At 51.3% G+C, this 18,703-nt stretch overlaps 1 protein-coding gene across 8 annotated transcripts in view; it reads right to left on the reverse strand.

Moving 5' to 3' along the window:
• Positions 1–845: 845 nt before the first annotated feature.
• Positions 846–18,703, reverse strand: part of UIMC1 (ubiquitin interaction motif containing 1) — a 38,339-nt gene continuing 20,481 nt past the window's right edge. For 5 of the 8 annotated variants that reach the window (XM_030503907.1, XM_030503904.1, XM_030503905.1 and 2 more), the window contains 8 exons: positions 17,570–17,634; positions 14,945–15,033; positions 13,944–14,023; positions 10,558–10,741; positions 5,231–5,309; positions 3,560–3,680; positions 1,771–1,834; positions 846–1,319 (listed from right to left, as the gene is read on the reverse strand). In XM_030503907.1, the coding sequence (XP_030359767.1) occupies positions 1,063–1,319; positions 1,771–1,834; positions 3,560–3,680; positions 5,231–5,309; positions 10,558–10,741; positions 13,944–14,023; positions 14,945–15,033; positions 17,570–17,634 (939 nt within the window). In that variant the 3' untranslated portion in view covers positions 846–1,062. Of the gene's footprint in view, positions 1,320–1,770; positions 1,835–3,559; positions 3,681–5,222; positions 5,310–10,557; positions 10,742–13,943; positions 14,024–14,944; positions 15,034–17,569; positions 17,635–18,703 lie in introns of those variants that run through there. The other 3 variants (XR_003994092.1, XM_030503909.1, XM_030503910.1) reach the window with 3 other exon arrangements.

Raw genomic sequence — 18,703 nt, forward strand, 5'->3', positions numbered from 1 at the left:
TCCAGGGCGCCCTGCCCATAACGCCGAGCCGCTCGGGGCTGCCCATGGCGCCGCGCCGCTCGGGGCTGCCAATAGCGCCGCGCCGCTCGGGGCTGCCCATAGCGCCGCGCCGCTCGGGGCTGCCCATAACGCCGCGCCGCTCGGGGCTGCCCATGGCGCCGCGCCGGCCGGGGCTGCCCATGGCGGACGGGCCGGCGGCGCAGACCCGGCGGGACCGTTGCCAACGCCGCCGCCGTTGCCCTGGCGACAGGAACGGTACCCGCGGGCGCCCCGGCCCGCCATTGGCCGGCCCGCAGAGCCCATCGCCCTGCCGCGGGCAATGCGCGCCCCCGGCAGGACGGGCCGGTCCCGCTCCCCGCGGCAGCGCCTCGGCTACCGTCAGCGCTGTCTGATTTCAGGTCCCGGCTTTAATTAGCCCCGTGTTAATTAAGCAGCGCAGTCACAAGACATCCACCCGGTTCCTGGCAAGGGGCGCTGCAGCAGTGCGAGAGCGCTCCTGGGGAATGGGGGACAACACAGCCCAGCCCGGGCTCCATCCTGCCCCCAGGCAGCGGGCACTGGGCACACAGTGGACAGGGAAGCCAGCAAGGACACAGGGACACCGCTGTCACACTGGTCTCCACATCCGCTGACTGCAGCAGGCACGGACATGTCCTCTGCCCAACATGCCCCTCCCCACAGTGCTGGGCTCTGCAGCCCCCTGCCCAGGGGGTCCCCGAGCTCACAGTACCCCCACAGAGCCCAGGGACAGGCTGTGGAAGTGTGATTTTGGATGCACAGTGTGCTGTTCCTCCTCTCCTCCCTCCAGTGCCTCCCATTTCCCCAGAGAAAGACAGCACAGCTCCTCCGTGTTGCTGCAGTTTCATAAAAACATACATAAATATATTTCCATTTCTTTAACAGAGAGCAAAGCTGCACAGGCACCTATAAAACACACAGTCACTGCTCCACCCAGCGCTCCCTGCACAGGTCGTAGAAAACATAGAAAAGGGGGTGGGAGAAGGGGGCTGCGGTGGAGCAGGGACACAGTGCCATGGAGGGGACCTGCTGCCCACGGTGGCCTCAGAACTTGTGCTTTCTTCGGCGGCAGCCTTTGGTCTGCTGCTGGCTGCCCAGGCGGAGAGCCGCGTGCGGCTTCAAGTCCACCACGCAGTCCGTGGCTTCCGAGAAGGAGACGCCGGATTTCAGAGGGGAGATGTTCAAGGGAAGGTGCCGAAGGGAGCTGGGGCTGTTCCCCATCGGCCCCCTGGCTCTGGCTGGGCGAGCAGGAGGGGACTGTTGGTCTCCTAGTCCAGGGAGGGGGGCCCCCGCATCAGCACCTGCAATGAGAGCACACATCAGCCTTGCCTGCCTTCCCTCTGTCATGAGCCATGGGCAAGGAAGGAGAGTGCTGCTGAGAGCATTTCTCCCTGCTCCTCTCCTCTTGTCCTTGGATCCATGGAGGAAGCACCAGTGTGCAGGCAAGGGACAGCAGCACCCTGCCACCCCCCCAGGAAGCTGGCCATCTCTTAGTGCAATGGCTCAGAGCACACCGCTACCCCTGCAAAGGCTCTGGGTGCCAGCACCGGTCCAGCGGGCAGAGGCAGGGATGTGTGCAGCCAGCTGGGCGATGCAGACAACCAGCTAAGCCCCAGCCTCGTGCTCTGCTCATTACAGACCCCTTCAAAAGGAATCTGCTGTCACAGCAGAGTCCAGGCTGAGTGGGACCTAACAGGGAGAGCTGGGAAAGGGCAGCCCTGAGCCAGCCAGGCAAAGCAAGCAGCTTCCCACCTGCAGACTTGCTCTCCGAGAGCTCCAGCATCCTGAGGAGTCCCCTCTCCTGCCTTCCAACGTCCTGCCAAGGAGAGAGAAACACTGTCACAGTGCTGCCACAAGGGAACCCCAAAACCAGGGTGGCCCCATGGCCACACGCTCCCCTAGCCCACGGGGTCCAGCTGGGTACAAGAGGGAACGCTGTATTTCCAGGGCTTCCAGCTGAGCACAGCCAGTCACCAACGGGAAGGGCACTGCTCCATTCTCAGCCTGACCAGTGCCTGATCAGAGGCAGCTGAGGGCAGTTAATAAAGCAGAGCATGGTAAGGAGGGAGGCCGGGGTGCAGGAAGCCACCCCCAAGCCCAGCCAGTGAGCACAGGGCTGTCACAGGAATGGGAGCACCAGGGGCTCTGCCATGGCTCAGGCACATTCCCAGCACTGTGCTCCAAGGGCAGGCTCCATCCTGCTCCATCCGAGGGCACAGGGGCTTGGTGCTGGATGGAAGGGCCTTCCTCCAGGGCACAGCCAGAAAAGGAACACACACCTTGTGCCCCCTCTCAGCCTCTGGTAAGATGCAGCTGCTCTGGTCACACAGGCTAAGAGAAGACCACTTGGCCTGGCTGCTCCCTGCCTCCAGAAACGCTCTAGAAGGTACTGGCATCCTGGCTGTGGGGTGGGGCTGCAAAGCACCCCAAAATGTGCCATGGCAGGAACCTGCAAGGCCAACAATGCCACTAGGAAGCTTTATAACAGCCCAGCCCATGCCCAGCATGACCTGCTCCCCTGGTGAGCTGCCACCTTGGGACAGGCAGGGCCAGAGGAAACACAGCCTTGCTGAGCTGTCCCGAATGACCACCCAACTCCAGCACCTTTCCTCATACCCTGTGCCCGTGCCTGTGAGCAGGACCCCACATGCCAGTTGGCTGTGGAGCACAGGGACAGAGCCAAACCCTCCCCCCCAGAGCTGGTCACATGCAGGAGCAACCGTGCCCTGCAGTACTCTGAACCACAGCACTTGGCTGTATCCCAGCCAAAATCATTCACCACAAGTCTCATCATTTGCATCTGAATCCCCAAAGGGCTGAGGCCTGTGATGGATTTAAGGGATTATATGAAACTAAGACATCATGTTGCATCTTCATGCTGAGAATCACATTTCTGAGCACAGGCAAAGCTGTGGCACTAGGGCTTTGCCCGCAGGAACCAGCGGGAAGGCCTGGAAGGACCCCCTCTGTGCTCCATTGGGACCACCAAAGCAGCAACACCACAGTGGGGACCAACACCTGGTGAGCGCCTGTGAACAAGCTGCTACCCATACTCCTGCCTTCCATCTCCTCTAGCAAGGCACGTCCTGCACATCTCCACGTTTCCCCCAGGATGCTGCAGTTTGCTCTCAGCACCGAGCAGTTCTCCCTGCTCTGGCTCTGAAGCCTTCCCCATGGGAAAGGGCTTGCGGATCAAGTCAGATCTGCCTGTCACCCTGACACTGCCCTCCATCTCTATTCAGCCGAGGAAGCCTGCAGGACTGAGGCGTGCTGTCTGGCAGCAGGACAGTGCTGGCTGGCTGCCTGCTGGAGAGGTTACTGGCAGCTCTGCTGGATTAGCTCACCCCTGGGACAGGTCCATGCTCTCACAGAGTGTCGTGGGAAGGAGGGCAACGAGTTGTCTGGCCACAGCAGCCCGCAGAGACAGGCAATCCTACAGCAGGTCAGCTCATCCCATCAACCAGGGAAACAGCTCCTGCTGCCAACCCAGCCCCAAACCCAGCGCAAAGCAAAGGAGATGGTCTGCAGGGTCTCCCCTCACCTTGGCTCTTCGCAGCCTCCTGGTTCCCTGAGCTTGCCTAGCAGCCTGAAGGCAGCTGTCCACGTGCCTCTGATACTGCAGCAGTGGCACCAGTGACTTACAGAGGTAGCACTTCTCACACCTGCCAGGCAGCAAAGGACAGAGCACCACATTAGGATTCACCCTGCGCTGGGCTCCCAGCCACCAGCAGTGACTTTCCTCCTCCAGGCCATGCCACGGAGAAGACATGTCACCAGATCAGGTCTCGCTCAGTGGGGTCAGGCCGGCACCAATCGCAAAGACTGAGTGATTATCAGTTTTCCCTGCCTGCTCCTCTGTATCCTGCTGCTGCAGCAGCGGGACAGTAATCAAATCTGCTCATCTAACTATCTCAACCACCACTGATTTCTCCCCAGACATAAAGCACCCTGTCAAAATCCACAGAAATGAAGCGCAAGGGCTTTGCAAAGGGGAGTTAAATTCTGCCTGAAAAGCAAACCAAGTGTGTTAAATCAGAGAGACATTTTACCAGGGCTGGATGAACTTGTCTGACTAGTAAATCAAGTCTTTCTCTGCACTGTCTCCATTTTACATCATGCCATGCTGGGAGAGGAATGCAGAGCACTTGCTCCTGCTGGGGGGCTGGCACAGTGTGTTCCTCAAACCCATTCATTTGTGTAGAACATGCCCAAGATCATGCAGGACATCCCTGTCCCCCCTTCCCAAGTGTGCCTGGGAACAAAATTATCCTGGCTGAGAGGAGATGAAGGCCAGGCATGGATTTACACAGCTACACTTGCTTCCACACCGGCTCTTGGCAGGGACTGAACCGTGCAGGAGGGCACCGGTTCTTCAGGAAGGGAGTATCCAGCCAGGGAGCTATTCAGGAATGGACCATGTCCAAGAAGAGACAAATCCCCAGGGACCAGCCCCAGCAGCATTGTGTTCAGTTGATAAGCAGTGCTCTCATAGTAAAACTCACCCCAGGCTCTAAAATGCTTTTGGAGAGCCCCCATCAAGCAAAACTCTGCAGTACTCTTCCTGTATTTTCTTTCCAGTCAGTGCTGATTACCCAGATAATGTGTCTAAACAGAAGCTGTCCTCTCTATAATTAGCCTAATTCCATTAGTGATGTTGCCATCCACTGTTTGTAACAGCAAAATTGCTTCCATAGCAGGGATTTTACTGTCAGATCCTCTCTTATGATGCTTTGTGTGGGTGGCAGGAGGAGGGGCTGCATGGAAAGAGATTAAACAAAGCCACTGCTATTCTGAAAGTCTAATTTAATTAAGAATATCACTACAGGTGCCATATCGACAGCCTCCCTGTCCTAGCCCCTTCTTGTCCCAGGGTTACCAAGCTCAAATCTCCCATTAGAAACCAGCTGAGTTAGCACCATTTTAGCTACAGCTCCCCCCACCACAACGGCCAGAGACCACGTACCCCCGACCCGCCACGGACTGGGCTGAAGGGAAATTAGTGCAAAAATAAACAATCTGAGAACAGCAAATTCCTCCTGCTTCAGTTTAAATATAGCCATGCTACAATAAGAGGCAATGAGGGAACGCAATTTCTGAGGGAAACATTGCTGTAAGGCCAGCGGCCAGCATTTCTACAGGAATAAAGACATCCAGAGGCAGGCTAGAATGGAAGCACAGAAACAATCTTGGAGAGGCAAGCATACCTACTTACTTGTCAATGTCTAAGGATGATGGGCCGCTGTCACTGCTGGCTGCTTTTCTTCTCATCTCTCTCTGATGCCGGGTGAGCACTGGAGGAAAAACAGGAAGGGCTGGTTACCTGCCATCCACCCCGAAAGCACCCCTACACCATGTCTGAATGCAACAAGTTTCAATTGCTTCCACTCAAAGCTGCCGCAGAAGTGATGGCAGAGGCAAAGAAACACTGCCCTGGGACAGGCAGGGTCTTTTTCAGACCTGCAGAAGAGGTAGCTGGCCAATTCTCCTTTTTTCAGGGGCGATACTGCAGAAGTATCCCCCTGATACTTCTTCCTGGGAGCCAGGAGCCATTTCACACTGTAACTCTTCTGCCAGAAGCAGCTGGATCAACAATATGTAGTTTACAGTCATTTTAAAGCTGACTGCAGCAGTGCAACAGCCTGGGAGCAGAGTTACACAGCTGCTCCAGCAGCACAGCCCCGGCCCTGCCAAACTGAGCACCCTGCCTGCTGCAGGAGGGAGCGTGGTAACTGGGAGCTGCGGGAAGGAGAGCTGAGAGAGGCTGTGCAGAGGCACAGACCCTTCTGCAGGTGTGGTAGGAAGAGCACACACTGGAATGGGAAGGTTACAACAATCAGCCTACACTCACCCATGTGAACTGGGAGTGATCTGTACTATTGTCTGCAGAGAGCCTCTGGTGGGGCCTCTGGGTGAAGATCTCTACCAGCGCTAAACGCCAGCGGTGCTTAGCAGGCAAAGGCCAGCTCCAGCACATGTGGGTAGCTAGCAAGATCCCAGCTGACCAGCATGATGATGGGTCCAACAATTTCTGTTCCTTCAGCAAGCCCAGCAGCTTTCCCAAACCTGCTCTCCAGGCATCTGCAGGGAGCACGCCAGAGTGTTGTCTCTTTCAGTTGAATTCCTCTCAGCATATTCCTGTTGACATGCCACCAGCAAAGATCCTCAGGGAACATATCAGATAGCTTAGCTTGCCTCACCAGGGACGTTCAGGACTCCAGCTCCAAAACAGCTGTCACAGTAAGTACTCTTGGGCGCACTGGCTAAGGGGACAATGCAGGGAGCTATTTTACAGCCCAGTAACATTGCTTCCCATACTCTCATTAGGAGAAAGGTCTGAATCGAAGGCACAGGCATGACAAACCTCTTATTGTTGGCATATCACCTATGACAAAGGGACACACGTTTTGCAGAGAACAAAGGGAATCCCTCAGAGTTTTAGCAAAACCCCATTTCCAGAGTATTAGGCAACCCTAATATCTATCCATGATGCTGATACAACATGGCCTGTCCCTTAGGAGCAATTGCTGATCTGCAGCCATGAGTAAATGCACTGCGAGATGCTTAGGAGCTGTTGGGGCTGACAGGAGACATCCAACACTGAAGAATGAAGCTCGAGGGTTTCCTTGGACGTGGGTATTGTCTTGGAGGCGATGACTGATACCAACAGCTCATTTCTCACAGGCACTGAAGCGGACGTTTCTCTTTGACTTGGCCTGGCCCAGATTCGAAGTGGCAGCGTGACGAGGAGGACCGGTAACAGCGGCCACCCCCCAGGCCACCCAGCCTCCCAACAGCCCATCTCACATGTGCGTTTCACAGCGTGGTGAGAGCCGCTCTCCAAATCAGCGTGCACTTGTTAATATTCCTTTAACACCGCCTTGGGAGCCTCGTGCACCAGCTCAGGTGCTAATCAGTTCTATTTCCTTCCAAAAGCAGTGAACACATCTGGCATAATGGGCCCATTAGAGATGTCTGGGCCCGGCTCTGCAGCTGCCCATGGGAAGCCCCCCAGCTGTGCTGCTGGAAGCAGAGGCACAGGAGAGAGAACAGGGCTGGCTGGTGAGGCACAACCCCTCACAAAACATGGTGCTCGCCCGCAGGAAGGGTCTTCAGCACGTTGGAGAAGACTTGCCGTGGGGAAAACCCCTACCACAGAGCACTGCTGACCTGCTGCGTGACACAAGCCTTGTAACTCTCCCAGATGCAATGCTCTTTGCTGGGTCAGACACACTCTGTAGCCCAAGAACAACCTTCTCCCTGGCTCAGCACTTCCATCAGCTTCCTCCCCACTCTCACCATCAGCCGTTCCACTTTCTGTGCAGGATCCTAACAGGGACAGGCTCGCTGGCATCTTGTCCCTTCTCAGAAGTGATGAAGCTTCCCTCTGCACCCCTTCTGTTACTCTTTCTGCTGTGTCAGTGCCACTCCTATTGATGTCAGGAGCTTTTTAACAGCACCAGTGCTGCTGCTGAAGAGTGACATCAGGTTGCACTTGAGGCTTTGGGAGGAAGGGATATACCAAATGCTCATTTTCCTGGGATCACTTGGGAACTAAGAGGTTGGGCGCATGTAGATGAAAGGCAAGAGGAATAGAGTGTATCACAAAGCTTGAGACTATTTGCTGTACTCAGTAGCAGCCAAGACTCACTTTCAGACTGAGACCAGCAGATTCCTGCTTGGCAGCAGCAGCGGATGCGATGACTCCAGCACTCCCATGTCACACAAGCAAGCCCTTCAGTAAGTGCATGAAGGAAGAGCGAGCTGGCACAATGCTTCCATGGCTCCACTCCCTCACTTGGAATTAACACCAATCACTGAGCTGGAAACCCGTGACCCGAACCTTCCCCAGCCTGGTACAACAGCAGCAGCAGGCTCTTCTTTGTTGTTTACTCAGACCACAGGAAAATGGAAATTCATGATCAGATTTTCATACTGCCCAGGTATGCGATGGTCTGGGCACCCAGCCAGAGCAACCATGTACATACGTGAGGGAAGCAACTCTAACTCATCTTACCCAGCTACCTCATTTGAAAACCTGGCCTTAAGTATCAGCCAGGCTGAGCTGGCCTCCTGATAGGTAACACTGAAAGACTTTGGTGCATGATTACAAGAGGGATGAAGAGAAGTAAAACCAGCAAGGACCCATCCTTTTGTAACCATAAAACGAAGCCGACTGACAGCTATAGTCTGCAGGACTGCATAATCTGCAGTTCTAGAGACAACAGGAGTAAATCCAATTAGTAAGTCTGAAGACAGACCAGGCACCCCTGACCCAGAGTACCAAAGGAAAACTGAAGCCATCTTTTCTTAACAGATCAGGACATGGCTTAGAGGGCAGAACTTTGATTTTTCTCTCCCACCAGGCTGTTGCTGTGCTCTCAAGGAAGCCAGCAGCCAGCCAAGAGCACAGAGTGCTGCAGCAGTAGAGAACAGCTTCTGGACCCACACAGGAGCTGGCATTTGCTTCAGAAGACAAATCTCCCACCTCTTTTTTCTCCCCATGCATTAGCTTTTCCTATGGATTTTGTGCTAGTGATGGATGTCAAGGTAACAGCGCTGGAAGCAGAGTCCTTTTGTACTTGCACAGCTGTGCCAAGCTACTGTCTGGCCTCTGCTCAGAGCTGAACATCAACCCTGCCTATTAAACCCAAACCCCACTGACCAGCCCATCAGCTGAGACCTCTCTGGGTGACTGTTGCCTTTGTACAGCCACTGGGAACCAGAGCGAGGTGCCCCACAAGCCAGGCAGGATTCTGACCCACATTACATCCTGCTCTGAGTCCTGGAAGCTCACTGTCCTGCAGAGAGCCTTGGTGCAAACAGCACTGGCATCACAGACTGTTATGGCTAATAAAGCCTGGTCTCTACAGGGAAAATACTAGAATAACTGGCAATAGAAAACCCAAATTACTGTGATTTTGTCCCCAAACCATCACTCTGCTTAGAGCCATTGTTGCAGACCAAAATCTCTTTTATTTCAGGCTGGTTTTCTTATGGGTAGACTGCTCTGCACAAGCCAGAACAGCAGAGTAGCAATTGCGAAATAACTACCCTTACAAACATCCCCAAGGAGACCAGTCTGGAAGCAGAGTGGAGAGGCCAGCCTTGAACTCTGTCCTGTGGAAAACCAACACCAAAGGAAAGAACAAATTCCCCCGCACTGCCAAAGAACTCAAAGCCTCTTCCTGATTACAGTCAGGATTCCCCAGCATCAGTGGATATACTCACAGTCCAGCCACACCAGGGACCCGATTACCACAGGGCCAAAGCCATTCCTGCTAAAAGGCATCCTAAAAATTCAGCTCCATTTTCTAGCACAGATAAAACCTCTATCAGTGTTGAGAATAGGAGAGGAACTGTGATAATTTGTGATTTGCTAGAGCTGAACGCTTGCATTAGCAGCTGGTTTGTGCCTGCAGAGAGACCTCACCACCAAAACTAAGCACCAAGCACTATCAGCCTCTACTATGGCTCCTGTTATCTTGACAGGACCTATGTCATATCCCAACAGATTTAGTATAACAGGGACCTTGTATTTTAAAACTACATCAACTCTGCATTAAGATTACATGGTGAAACTTCCTCCTGCTAGAGGAAAGCAGAAGTTACAGTTCTTGTACTAGCTCTGATTTGCTCAAATTGCTTAAACATCACAGATTTAGGTTGCATTTAATAAGCCAGTGTGTAACTGAAAATTATATATTCACAACCTAAAAAGTTAATCTTATTACAAACTATTACTTTGATATTACGTGACATTGTGCTAACATAGACTTTACATTTCAAGCAGCAGCTAGAACACAACTTACTGAATATGTTGATAACCAACCAGTGTTATTTGTTCATTTAAGCTCTACAAAGGTTGGCTACGGAAAACTGATACAGAAAAGACTGAAGAGGATTAATATAGGCATTCTGACTGTGCTTCTATGCCTCACTTCACACGAAGGAGAAAAATCCAAGCTCCCAGATCGATAGCTATCATTCTGCAATTTTAGAGGAACAAGAAGGAAACTTTCTGCAATCTCTTGCAGCTGAACAAGCCATTTTTGCACATACAAATGTCAGACTCACTGCAGAGCAGAGGCTGTGCTTGGAGTGGCACAGAACACTCTCCCTTCTCAAGAGCCCTGGCGGATGCTCACCCACGTGGCTCAGGAGCTGCCATTTTCTACCACTGGCAGATTCTCTGCAGGTCCTCAACAGAACAGACAATAGATATGTCCTGTGAGGACTTCCTGAAGCATCCGGGGCTAGAACCTGTGGTAATATTCTGTTTGTACACTTTCCAAGGGACTAATAATGTGATGAATTATGAAGTCAATCACAGAGAAGACGTCTCTGCACAGGACGCACTGGAAACACAGAAGCCTCTGATAACACTCTCCTGGCCAGCTTGGAGATGGAACAAGCCAGAGTGAACAAACCTCCCTCCATGCCAGGCCATGCACCAAACATCCCAAGAGGGACAAGACTGCAGCATCTGGCTGCAAGTAATAGGGAAGGGGACGAATACAAAGAGCAACTCTCTTGGCAGACCTGAGCTGTCCTTGCCAGCCTCCTGTCCCACGACACCGTTGCAGTACATGGCATGCAGCTCGATCTCCGCAGCAGGAAAGCCTTGGTCACACATAGGGCACAACACACGGTCAGCAGCAGGACTGCACTCAGCAGCAGGACTGCACTCAGCCACGGTCCTGCCAGCATCTTCATCTCCACCAGCCTAAAGAAGAAATAATTAGCCAGACAGTTAATTGTGCCATTTCTCTTTCTTTTCCCTAGGTGTGGAGCTCCATGCTGTCTGGCAGCTACACACCCTCCCACAGACTCAGTTTTTCTTGGAAAGTTTTGTTCTTCCTTCATCATACACTGGTCAGAAATAACACCACTGGCTGAGTAAACTGTGTAGCACTAATAACTAATTCTTCTTCCAAAGGCAGTACGTCCTTCTGAATCATGGTGAAACCTCCCTGCACAGCCGTGCACACCATTTAAGGCAAACATCACCTGTACTACCACGGAAAAATGGCAAAGCTTCCATTAATCAGGAAAGCTCAGAAGCGAAACTGATGGAAAATTCATGGGGCAAAGCAAGAGTTCAGCACCTGACTTGTGCTCATCAGTTTCTGGACATGATCCACGCTACACAGGCAGCACTGTCTGGGAACACAGCTTCCCCCAGGATGAAAAGATGCACTCTTAGGGAGTCCGGAGAGATCACTGGGAAGCTCCTCCTCTCTAGATGAGGTGACTGAGCAGTCATCAGAGGGGGCACACATCAAGGAGAGAAGCAACACTATTAAAAATCCATGTCACAAAGAATTACTGTTACCACTCACCAGTACTCTCTTTTTGCCCTGGTTACACAGCTGCAGAGGTGCTCCACTACCCACCCGCAGAGATACAGCCTGCTCCCTACGCTACTGATGTTCCCAAGGCGCAGCAGACTGCTGCCATCTCACTCATAACTAGATCTCTGCCTAGTCAGGCATGCTACAAGACTTCTCCACATTTAAGAAAGAACCTTTCCCTCCCTGCAGTGATTTTAAAGTTATTTAAATATTAACCATATAGAAGAAATCTATAGGAGAATAATACAGGAGAGTTTTCTGTTAGGGCTAAGCAGTGACATGCAGACAGTGTGCAGCAAAACTGCTGTCTGCTTCCCTCCAATGGTATAATTTCAGGGAAGCAGTAATTGGGGTCAGCCAAGATGCTCGGTGTCACCAGAGCGCTTTGTCACATTGCTTGGTTTATTACTTGCCTTTCCAAATGAGGGTCTGATCCTGATTTTTATGTCCTAACGGGAAGGAAGGTGGTTTGTTGACTCAGAGCAGCTATGCAAAAAATTGCAGGACTGGGCCTTAAATAAGAATCCAACCCACAAAATGCCTTTCTCCCAGACACCGGCTGAAAGGCCACAGCACCGAGCTCCAGGAACACCTCTCTCATTTCCAGGGAGGCTCTTTGCCCTGGATTTCTGCAGAGGAGCTGCCACACGAGTTCCTCCAGCTGAACACAGGCTGTTGAAGGATATCACTTATAGCACTAGCACTCGTACCTTCCTCTCACATCTCAGTGTCCCTACATCTTGCAAAGTCCTCACCATGGGGTGTCACACAGAGGAGTCATAAAAAACTAGATGTGTCAGATATGAATGATCAGATCAAACCTGCATTATCCTCGTCAGACAACACACAGGAAAACATGACGGGAAAAGCAGCAGGCACTGCTCCTTCTAGCTGCCATTTCTAAAGCAGGAGATCTCTGATTCTGCACACCCTGCCCGCCTACATTTGGTGGCAAATTACTAATTTTAAATGGAAATGCAACATTCTGTAACAAAAGACACCACGGTCCCAAAACTGCTTGTACAAAACCGTGCTGTAACAGTCTGGAAAACCTCAACTGCAGAACCAACCACCCCTGTCAGAGGCAGAGACTGTAACCTCTCCTTTTTAGCAGAAGAAATTGCCTACAAGACAGTACTTCCAGCCAACAGTGAGCCAAGAGCAATGCTAGAGGCTAAGCTCAACAAGAAGACTCCTGTGTCCTGGCTCAGCATCTGCTAGGAAGAAGTCAGTCCCTGCAGTCTGTGCTCGCTCCATGCTAACTGCTGATGCACTGTGGCTGTTTCTGCTGTCTTCCTGGAGGGCTGCAGGCTCTGGAATGATACCTCTTGCCAATGATAATGCTGCCAAACAACCCCTAGGAAGCCCCACTGCACCGCTTCCAACACTGTGCTGATCACCTTGTGCTGTCGAGGCAGGGGTGTGAGACCTGGGCACCCTCTGCAAAGCACAAGGCACAGGGCAGTGTCCCGGCCACAGCCAAATGGGTCATGAACATGCTTCGGTGGCTGTGGCTACCCAGCTCAGCACAGGCCCGCCGCCTCCCACTGCTGCAGTCTCTAATTGACTAAACAGTGCTGGGAGATACCTGCAGAATGAAAGACACACGAGAGCAGAAGCTGGTTTATTAAGAAGCCTGTGACTATGAGACGTCGGCGCTGCAGACGCACTGTACAAGCTGCAGACTCCCAGAATGAGCTTTCCACAAATGAGTCCTCTTGTCGAGAGCTGTACGACTCTGTATTCATGTACCCTGCCAGAGGAGTACTTGGCAACCCCTTTGATATCGCTCTCTAAATTAATAGACAAAGGGAGTTTTATCAGAAGCAGGAACTAAAGTCAGACGTTGGCACAGTGGCAGCTGCGAAGCAATTGCTGCGCAGGTGTGACGAGGGAAGGAGCCACACAGTGCACATCTGCACCCGAGGTACGAGGATGGCCCTGCCAGAACTTAGTATGAACTGTTACTGCACAGAAAACAACATTCCCAGGCTCAGGTCACTCTGCCTGGACCGCAAACCACCACCAGCCCTCAGCACTTCAATGTCATCTTTATCCCAGCCCAGTCTCTGGGTGAACCTTCCCTCCTAGCCTCTTTGAGGTGGTCTTTAGAGAGCACCAAGGTTCAGAAGACTGTAACAGGGAAAAGCATGTCACAACACAAGTAACTGAGGTGTTGTAGGACTCCCCTCACAGCTCTTGGGGTCCCTTTGTATTGCTGCCCATCAGAGCACTATATTTCTGAGTACGGGCAAGCACCAGCACTGCCACCCCCACTGATGGCATCCTCCGCCACAGCAGTGTGCGTGGTATAAAAGAACAAGCTGGGATTTATAACAACTCTCCAGCTACAAGACCGAAAGGCTCCAGAAGCAGCTGCAAACAGTCCCCAGCCAAAAGGGACTGGAGTTACAAAGCAGTGGAGAAAAAGAGGCAACTGGCTGTCCGGATCCCAAAAGCAAAAATCCAAGTTCCCAGCTGCCCACGGGGAAACACCAGCACAGCTCTGCTGAATCAAGGTCTAGAGGGCAGGACTGGAAAACAGGACCCTTCCCCAGCTTCAATGTCTTTTACCTGCTTAGGTGCACCTCCAGGGCCCGAGCAGAGCTCTTCTCCCTCCACCTCAATAGCTTGCTGTGGACTTGGCTGGGTCTCTGCAGAAAAACACCTCCGTGTCAGTGCAGGTTTGCAGCCCCCAAACCACCTCCTCAATTGTGGATGTAACTCAGCCCTTTTCTTAACAGCGCTTTCGCACCTTCAAAACATCTTTTTTAGACTTGCCACCAATGTTATCAGACAATGTGCAACGACACAGCTGGATGAGGGGTTAAAGTCACAGCACGCTGGTGCGAGGACAAAGCCACCACAGCTTTGCGGCTTCATGGGGAGTGAGACTAGACACAGGGAAACTGCGTGGGACCTTGCTGGGACAGAGACAAAGCAAGAATAGAGCTCTCTCTCACATCAAGACAAACAGAGCTTCCTTTCTGCAGCCTGCCTCGCAGTCACACCTCCTTTAGACCTCCACATCTTCCTTAGCAACAAAATCTGCCTCCAAGCAGCACCACGACCCCTTCTCTACAGCTGCTCAGGAACAGGAATGGGCTCTTTGGGAATGTTCTCACTTAAAACCCTGAACTGGAAAACCTCAAACGTGGTAGGACAGAGCAAGGAAGAAAAACTCGTTGGTCCCAAACATGTTTCATTAACATAGTAATTTAAGACAAAAATTATTTCAGTTCTCACACTTTACACATATTTTGACACTGAAAATTTGATTGCAGCGAACAGCCCACTCCTGACACCCTGGTTTGAGTGATGTCCCAATACCCATCTACATCCTGCTGTCTCTTCAGCAGCAAGTCCCCAGCAATCTCTGGTCACAGAACTGTCTTGTAGGAAATGGTTCCAAAACTGGGAATCAAATTAAATTACCTGAATAATTTCAGCCCTGACAAACGAGACTGGGAAATAAATCTCTGTTGGAATAACTTGAAGTTTTTCTTCTTTTATCTGAATTTTATAAGTGTGTAAGTTTCAGTGCAAAGTTCAGAACATTCTCAAGTGCCTCTTACCTGGGCAGAGAGAGATCTCTTCTTCAGCAGAGTTTTCTGTGGCAGTATCTGGGCTCCTTTTACTGCCAAGTGGGGTCAATACAGAGATGCTGTTCAAAATATAAATACCATATCAGTCTCCAAGCCAGTAGGTGTGACAGCCACACCAGCCTGCCTCACGCAGCTCAGGACAGCAGATGATGCCATAATTTCCAAGCGGTCAATATCTGATAGCCAGAAATAGGATAGTCAGACCAGGCTAACAGCAAAATATGGGTATAAAAAGCTGTCCTAAGCAAAAAACCCAAAGGGAACATTTTTATCTTCTAGAAGCCCTTGACAAAAAGGCACAAAGGGCCACTATCTCATGTCAAGGGAGCAAAAATATCTGCTCACCACTGTGGGACTCTTGATTCTTCCTACTCTTGGAAGATTTGGGAGTTGTGCAGGTATCAGCACTGTGCTTCTTTCTATCTGGGGAAGGAAATCCCCAGAGAGAAAAGACACAGAGTTGCTTTATCCCACACTACCCTCACCCTCCTCACACTGCTAATTTTCTCCCTTATCACTGTGCACAGCAGCCAGAAGCACCACGGATGCAACAAAAGGCAGGGCTTCCCTGCAGCAAAGCCCTAACAGCGTTAGTGTGGCGGTTCCTCCGGGTAGCACCTGGTACTGCTCCTCTTCTTTTGACCTTTGGATTCCTCCTTTTCTTCTCTCCCTCCCAACACTGCTCAATGTCTTTCTGGAACAAGCAGGCCCTGCTGGGTAAGTCTGGCACCCATGCTGACACGCGCCGCGCCTCGCGTGGCTTTCTGATGAGTCTGATCAAGTATGCAAGAACGCACTTTAAAAACATGAATCCCCATACTGACAAATATAAAATTTATTAAGCTCAACCACAGGCCTTAGAGAGGAGAGAACAGCCACTGCTGATTTATGATAAATAACAAAATTCCGATAGGAAATCTCAAGTGGCTTTTCTCTCTAAATAAAGCATCTCAGAGCATTTGTTATGAATCCAGGCTGAGCGTGTTTTACTCCGTGTCTAACATCAGGGCTCACTTCAAAAGAAGTCACACAAAACAACTTGCTATGACATTTATAAAATGGCCTAATCAATTTGAAGTCAAACCACATTTCTTGCTACACCAACTATCTCCTGGTAACAAAGCCTATAATCATTTATTAAAACCCCAATGTACCCTGCTCCACACAAAGTGTAAAACAATCAGACAGAGCAGCCCACAGAAAGCAAAGCAGCTTCTTCCCACTGCTCCACTTCCTAAACTGCTTCACTACCTCCAGACAGCTCCGAGCCGTGTGCTGCTGTGAAGCGCTGCTGAGGGCAGCCGGTTGGGGTGCCTGAGCCTCACCCGAGAGAGGGCTGTGCTGGCAAACTACCAAGAGCCAGATGGCAACACTTAATGTGCACAAAACTGCAAAGACTGCAGCCATTTCTTGCCTTGCTGCAGATGTGCCAGCTGCTGACGGAGGGGCCGCAGCACCCAGCTGTGTTCAGGCCCCAAGAGGGGCAGCCAGGAGCTCCTGGGCAGCTTGGGGAATGTCCTGAACTAACCCCACCAACCATATCAAATGGAAGAGGTCCCTCTCTTCCCATATTCAGCCCTGGGCTCTTCTGCCTTAAGCAGAGGGCAGCGCTGCAGAGCACACACCTCAGCGCCTTCCACGCAAGCACACGAGCTCAGAGCCCGGCTTTCAGAGACTCATCAGCCTCAGCAGCAATGGCAGTGGCAGGTCCCTCCTGCTCCCCAAGGAGAGCTTTAAGCTTGTTAGAAAGGTGCAAGCAAGAGGGATTTTCATACTCTGCATACCGATATTAACTGCTCAGGCCAAATGCTGTTAGATCAGAGGAGAGTTGGCAGTTCTGTTCCAAAGCAGGTTTAAATTATAAACCCCAGCAAATTAAAAACATGACATTATCTGGCCTCTCTTGTAACTTGCTCCTTGAATCTTCTCCCATTTGCCCTTCTTCTCCCACAGCCTTCACTGCAGAATTGCATCCCACAGGAAGGAGAAGGAAAAAACGGAAAAGAGGAGTAGGCTTAAATCTGAAGAAAATCATGTTGACTTGTCCCACACCTGTCATCTGCTGAAGTGGCTTTTCTGGAGCACTGCACTCTATCTTTGGCTGATAGGCAGTGCCGTCTGGCTTCCTCCTCCCTTCTTTCCTCTTCAGCAGTAAGGCAAGAACATAAAAATACACACAGAAATCCAGTAAACCCTCCACCATGCTGTCTATGTGCCTTCCCAGGCAGACCACGTGATGGCATTGCTATAACTCACCTTCAGCTCACCTCCCCATCTCCATGGCTTTAGGGCACCATGTCACATTAGCTTCAGAGGGCAAGGATCAAGTCCTCCTACTTGTACTAGGATGCACCTTGCATGTTTTATAAACTAACAAGAGTAACTGAGCTCTTCTCCCCAGCTGTGTCCCACCTCTCTCCCACGCTGCTCCAGATCCATGGATTTCCAGGAATACTCGACAGCAGACAACCTTTCCAGCAAGTCCTGCAGTCATCCTCAGTGAGACTGCACCCCAAAACACTGCAGGGAGAGTGGCAGAGCCCCCATCTCCAGAGCGAGCCCGTGAGCCCCACGCTCTGAAATCACCCTCCTCACCTCTGTGCAACTTGCATAGGTTCCCCATCCTCACACGCATCGTCTGCAGGGAGCGCCTGGGAGGCCTGGAAAGGAACATTCTGGTGTTACACAAACAATGCACACAGCTAACCAGGATCTGCTGGGTCATCAGGTTCTGTCCATGACACTGCACCCCGTCTGTTATGTACTTTTTTTTCCTTGCTGCCTAGACATTCCAGGACCACCCATTCATGCCGACCTTGTCCAGCACTTTCCACCCCCTCTGCCTGTTCCCACCACCTATCCTGATGCATCTGTAAGCAGCAATAATAGCTCTTCTCCATCTCCATTTGTGCTGAGCTAGGCAACCCCCGGATTTTAGTGTCCCCTCGCACTCCCTCAGCCCCCCAGCAGCCCTCACCTCCTCCAGTTTAAAATGTATTTGCCTGAGCTGGCGTGACCTGATCAACGGGTACAGCCAATGTCTGAGCATGAGAAGTACTTCTCTCAAATTTTGTGTAGATAACATCTCTGGCATTTTTCTTGACTGGGAATCAGCCATCCCATCAAAGAGAGGGAACAGATTAACCTGCACAATCTACAGCTGGTAAATCCCTGTGCATTTATCCCATTTTTCATTTAGCTCTACGACTTTTTCTTTCCTTTAAAATTTGTTCAAAAGCCTTATGCAGTGTCGAGGTCAGGCTAACATGCCAGTCATTACCCAGCTCCCTTTCTTCTTCTCCAGTGTACACGTTACACTTGCCATTCTCTAATCAGATGGAATTACAATGGTTTATTAGCAGTCCTTGCTGTCAGGCCTGCAATTTCTCATGCTAGTTCTCAAAGCAACTCAAGGGGTTTTCCTCCCCCTTTCTCGAGTCTATTAAACTCTCCGAGTTTGATTTCTACCATAGGTTTCAACTTCAATCAGCTCCACTCCTGGATGGCTGATGCACTTCCCCAGCAAGCCCCAAAACAAAGCCTCCTGTCAGATTTCCCTAAAGTGACTCTAAGCCCCCAAACATTCTGTTTTATCTATGCTGTTCTTCTTCACAACCTACCTCATCATTAACATAAAATACCACACCTCCTCCTTTACTTTTATTTCTCTTTTTTCCTGAACCGTGCATATTTTAATACCTCTGCTCTGGTCATGAACACTGGGCCATG

The sequence above is a fragment of the Strigops habroptila genome, chromosome 12 (genome assembly GCF_004027225.2).
Source record: "Strigops habroptila isolate Jane chromosome 12, bStrHab1.2.pri, whole genome shotgun sequence".
Taxonomy (NCBI): Eukaryota; Metazoa; Chordata; class Aves; order Psittaciformes; family Psittacidae; genus Strigops; species Strigops habroptila.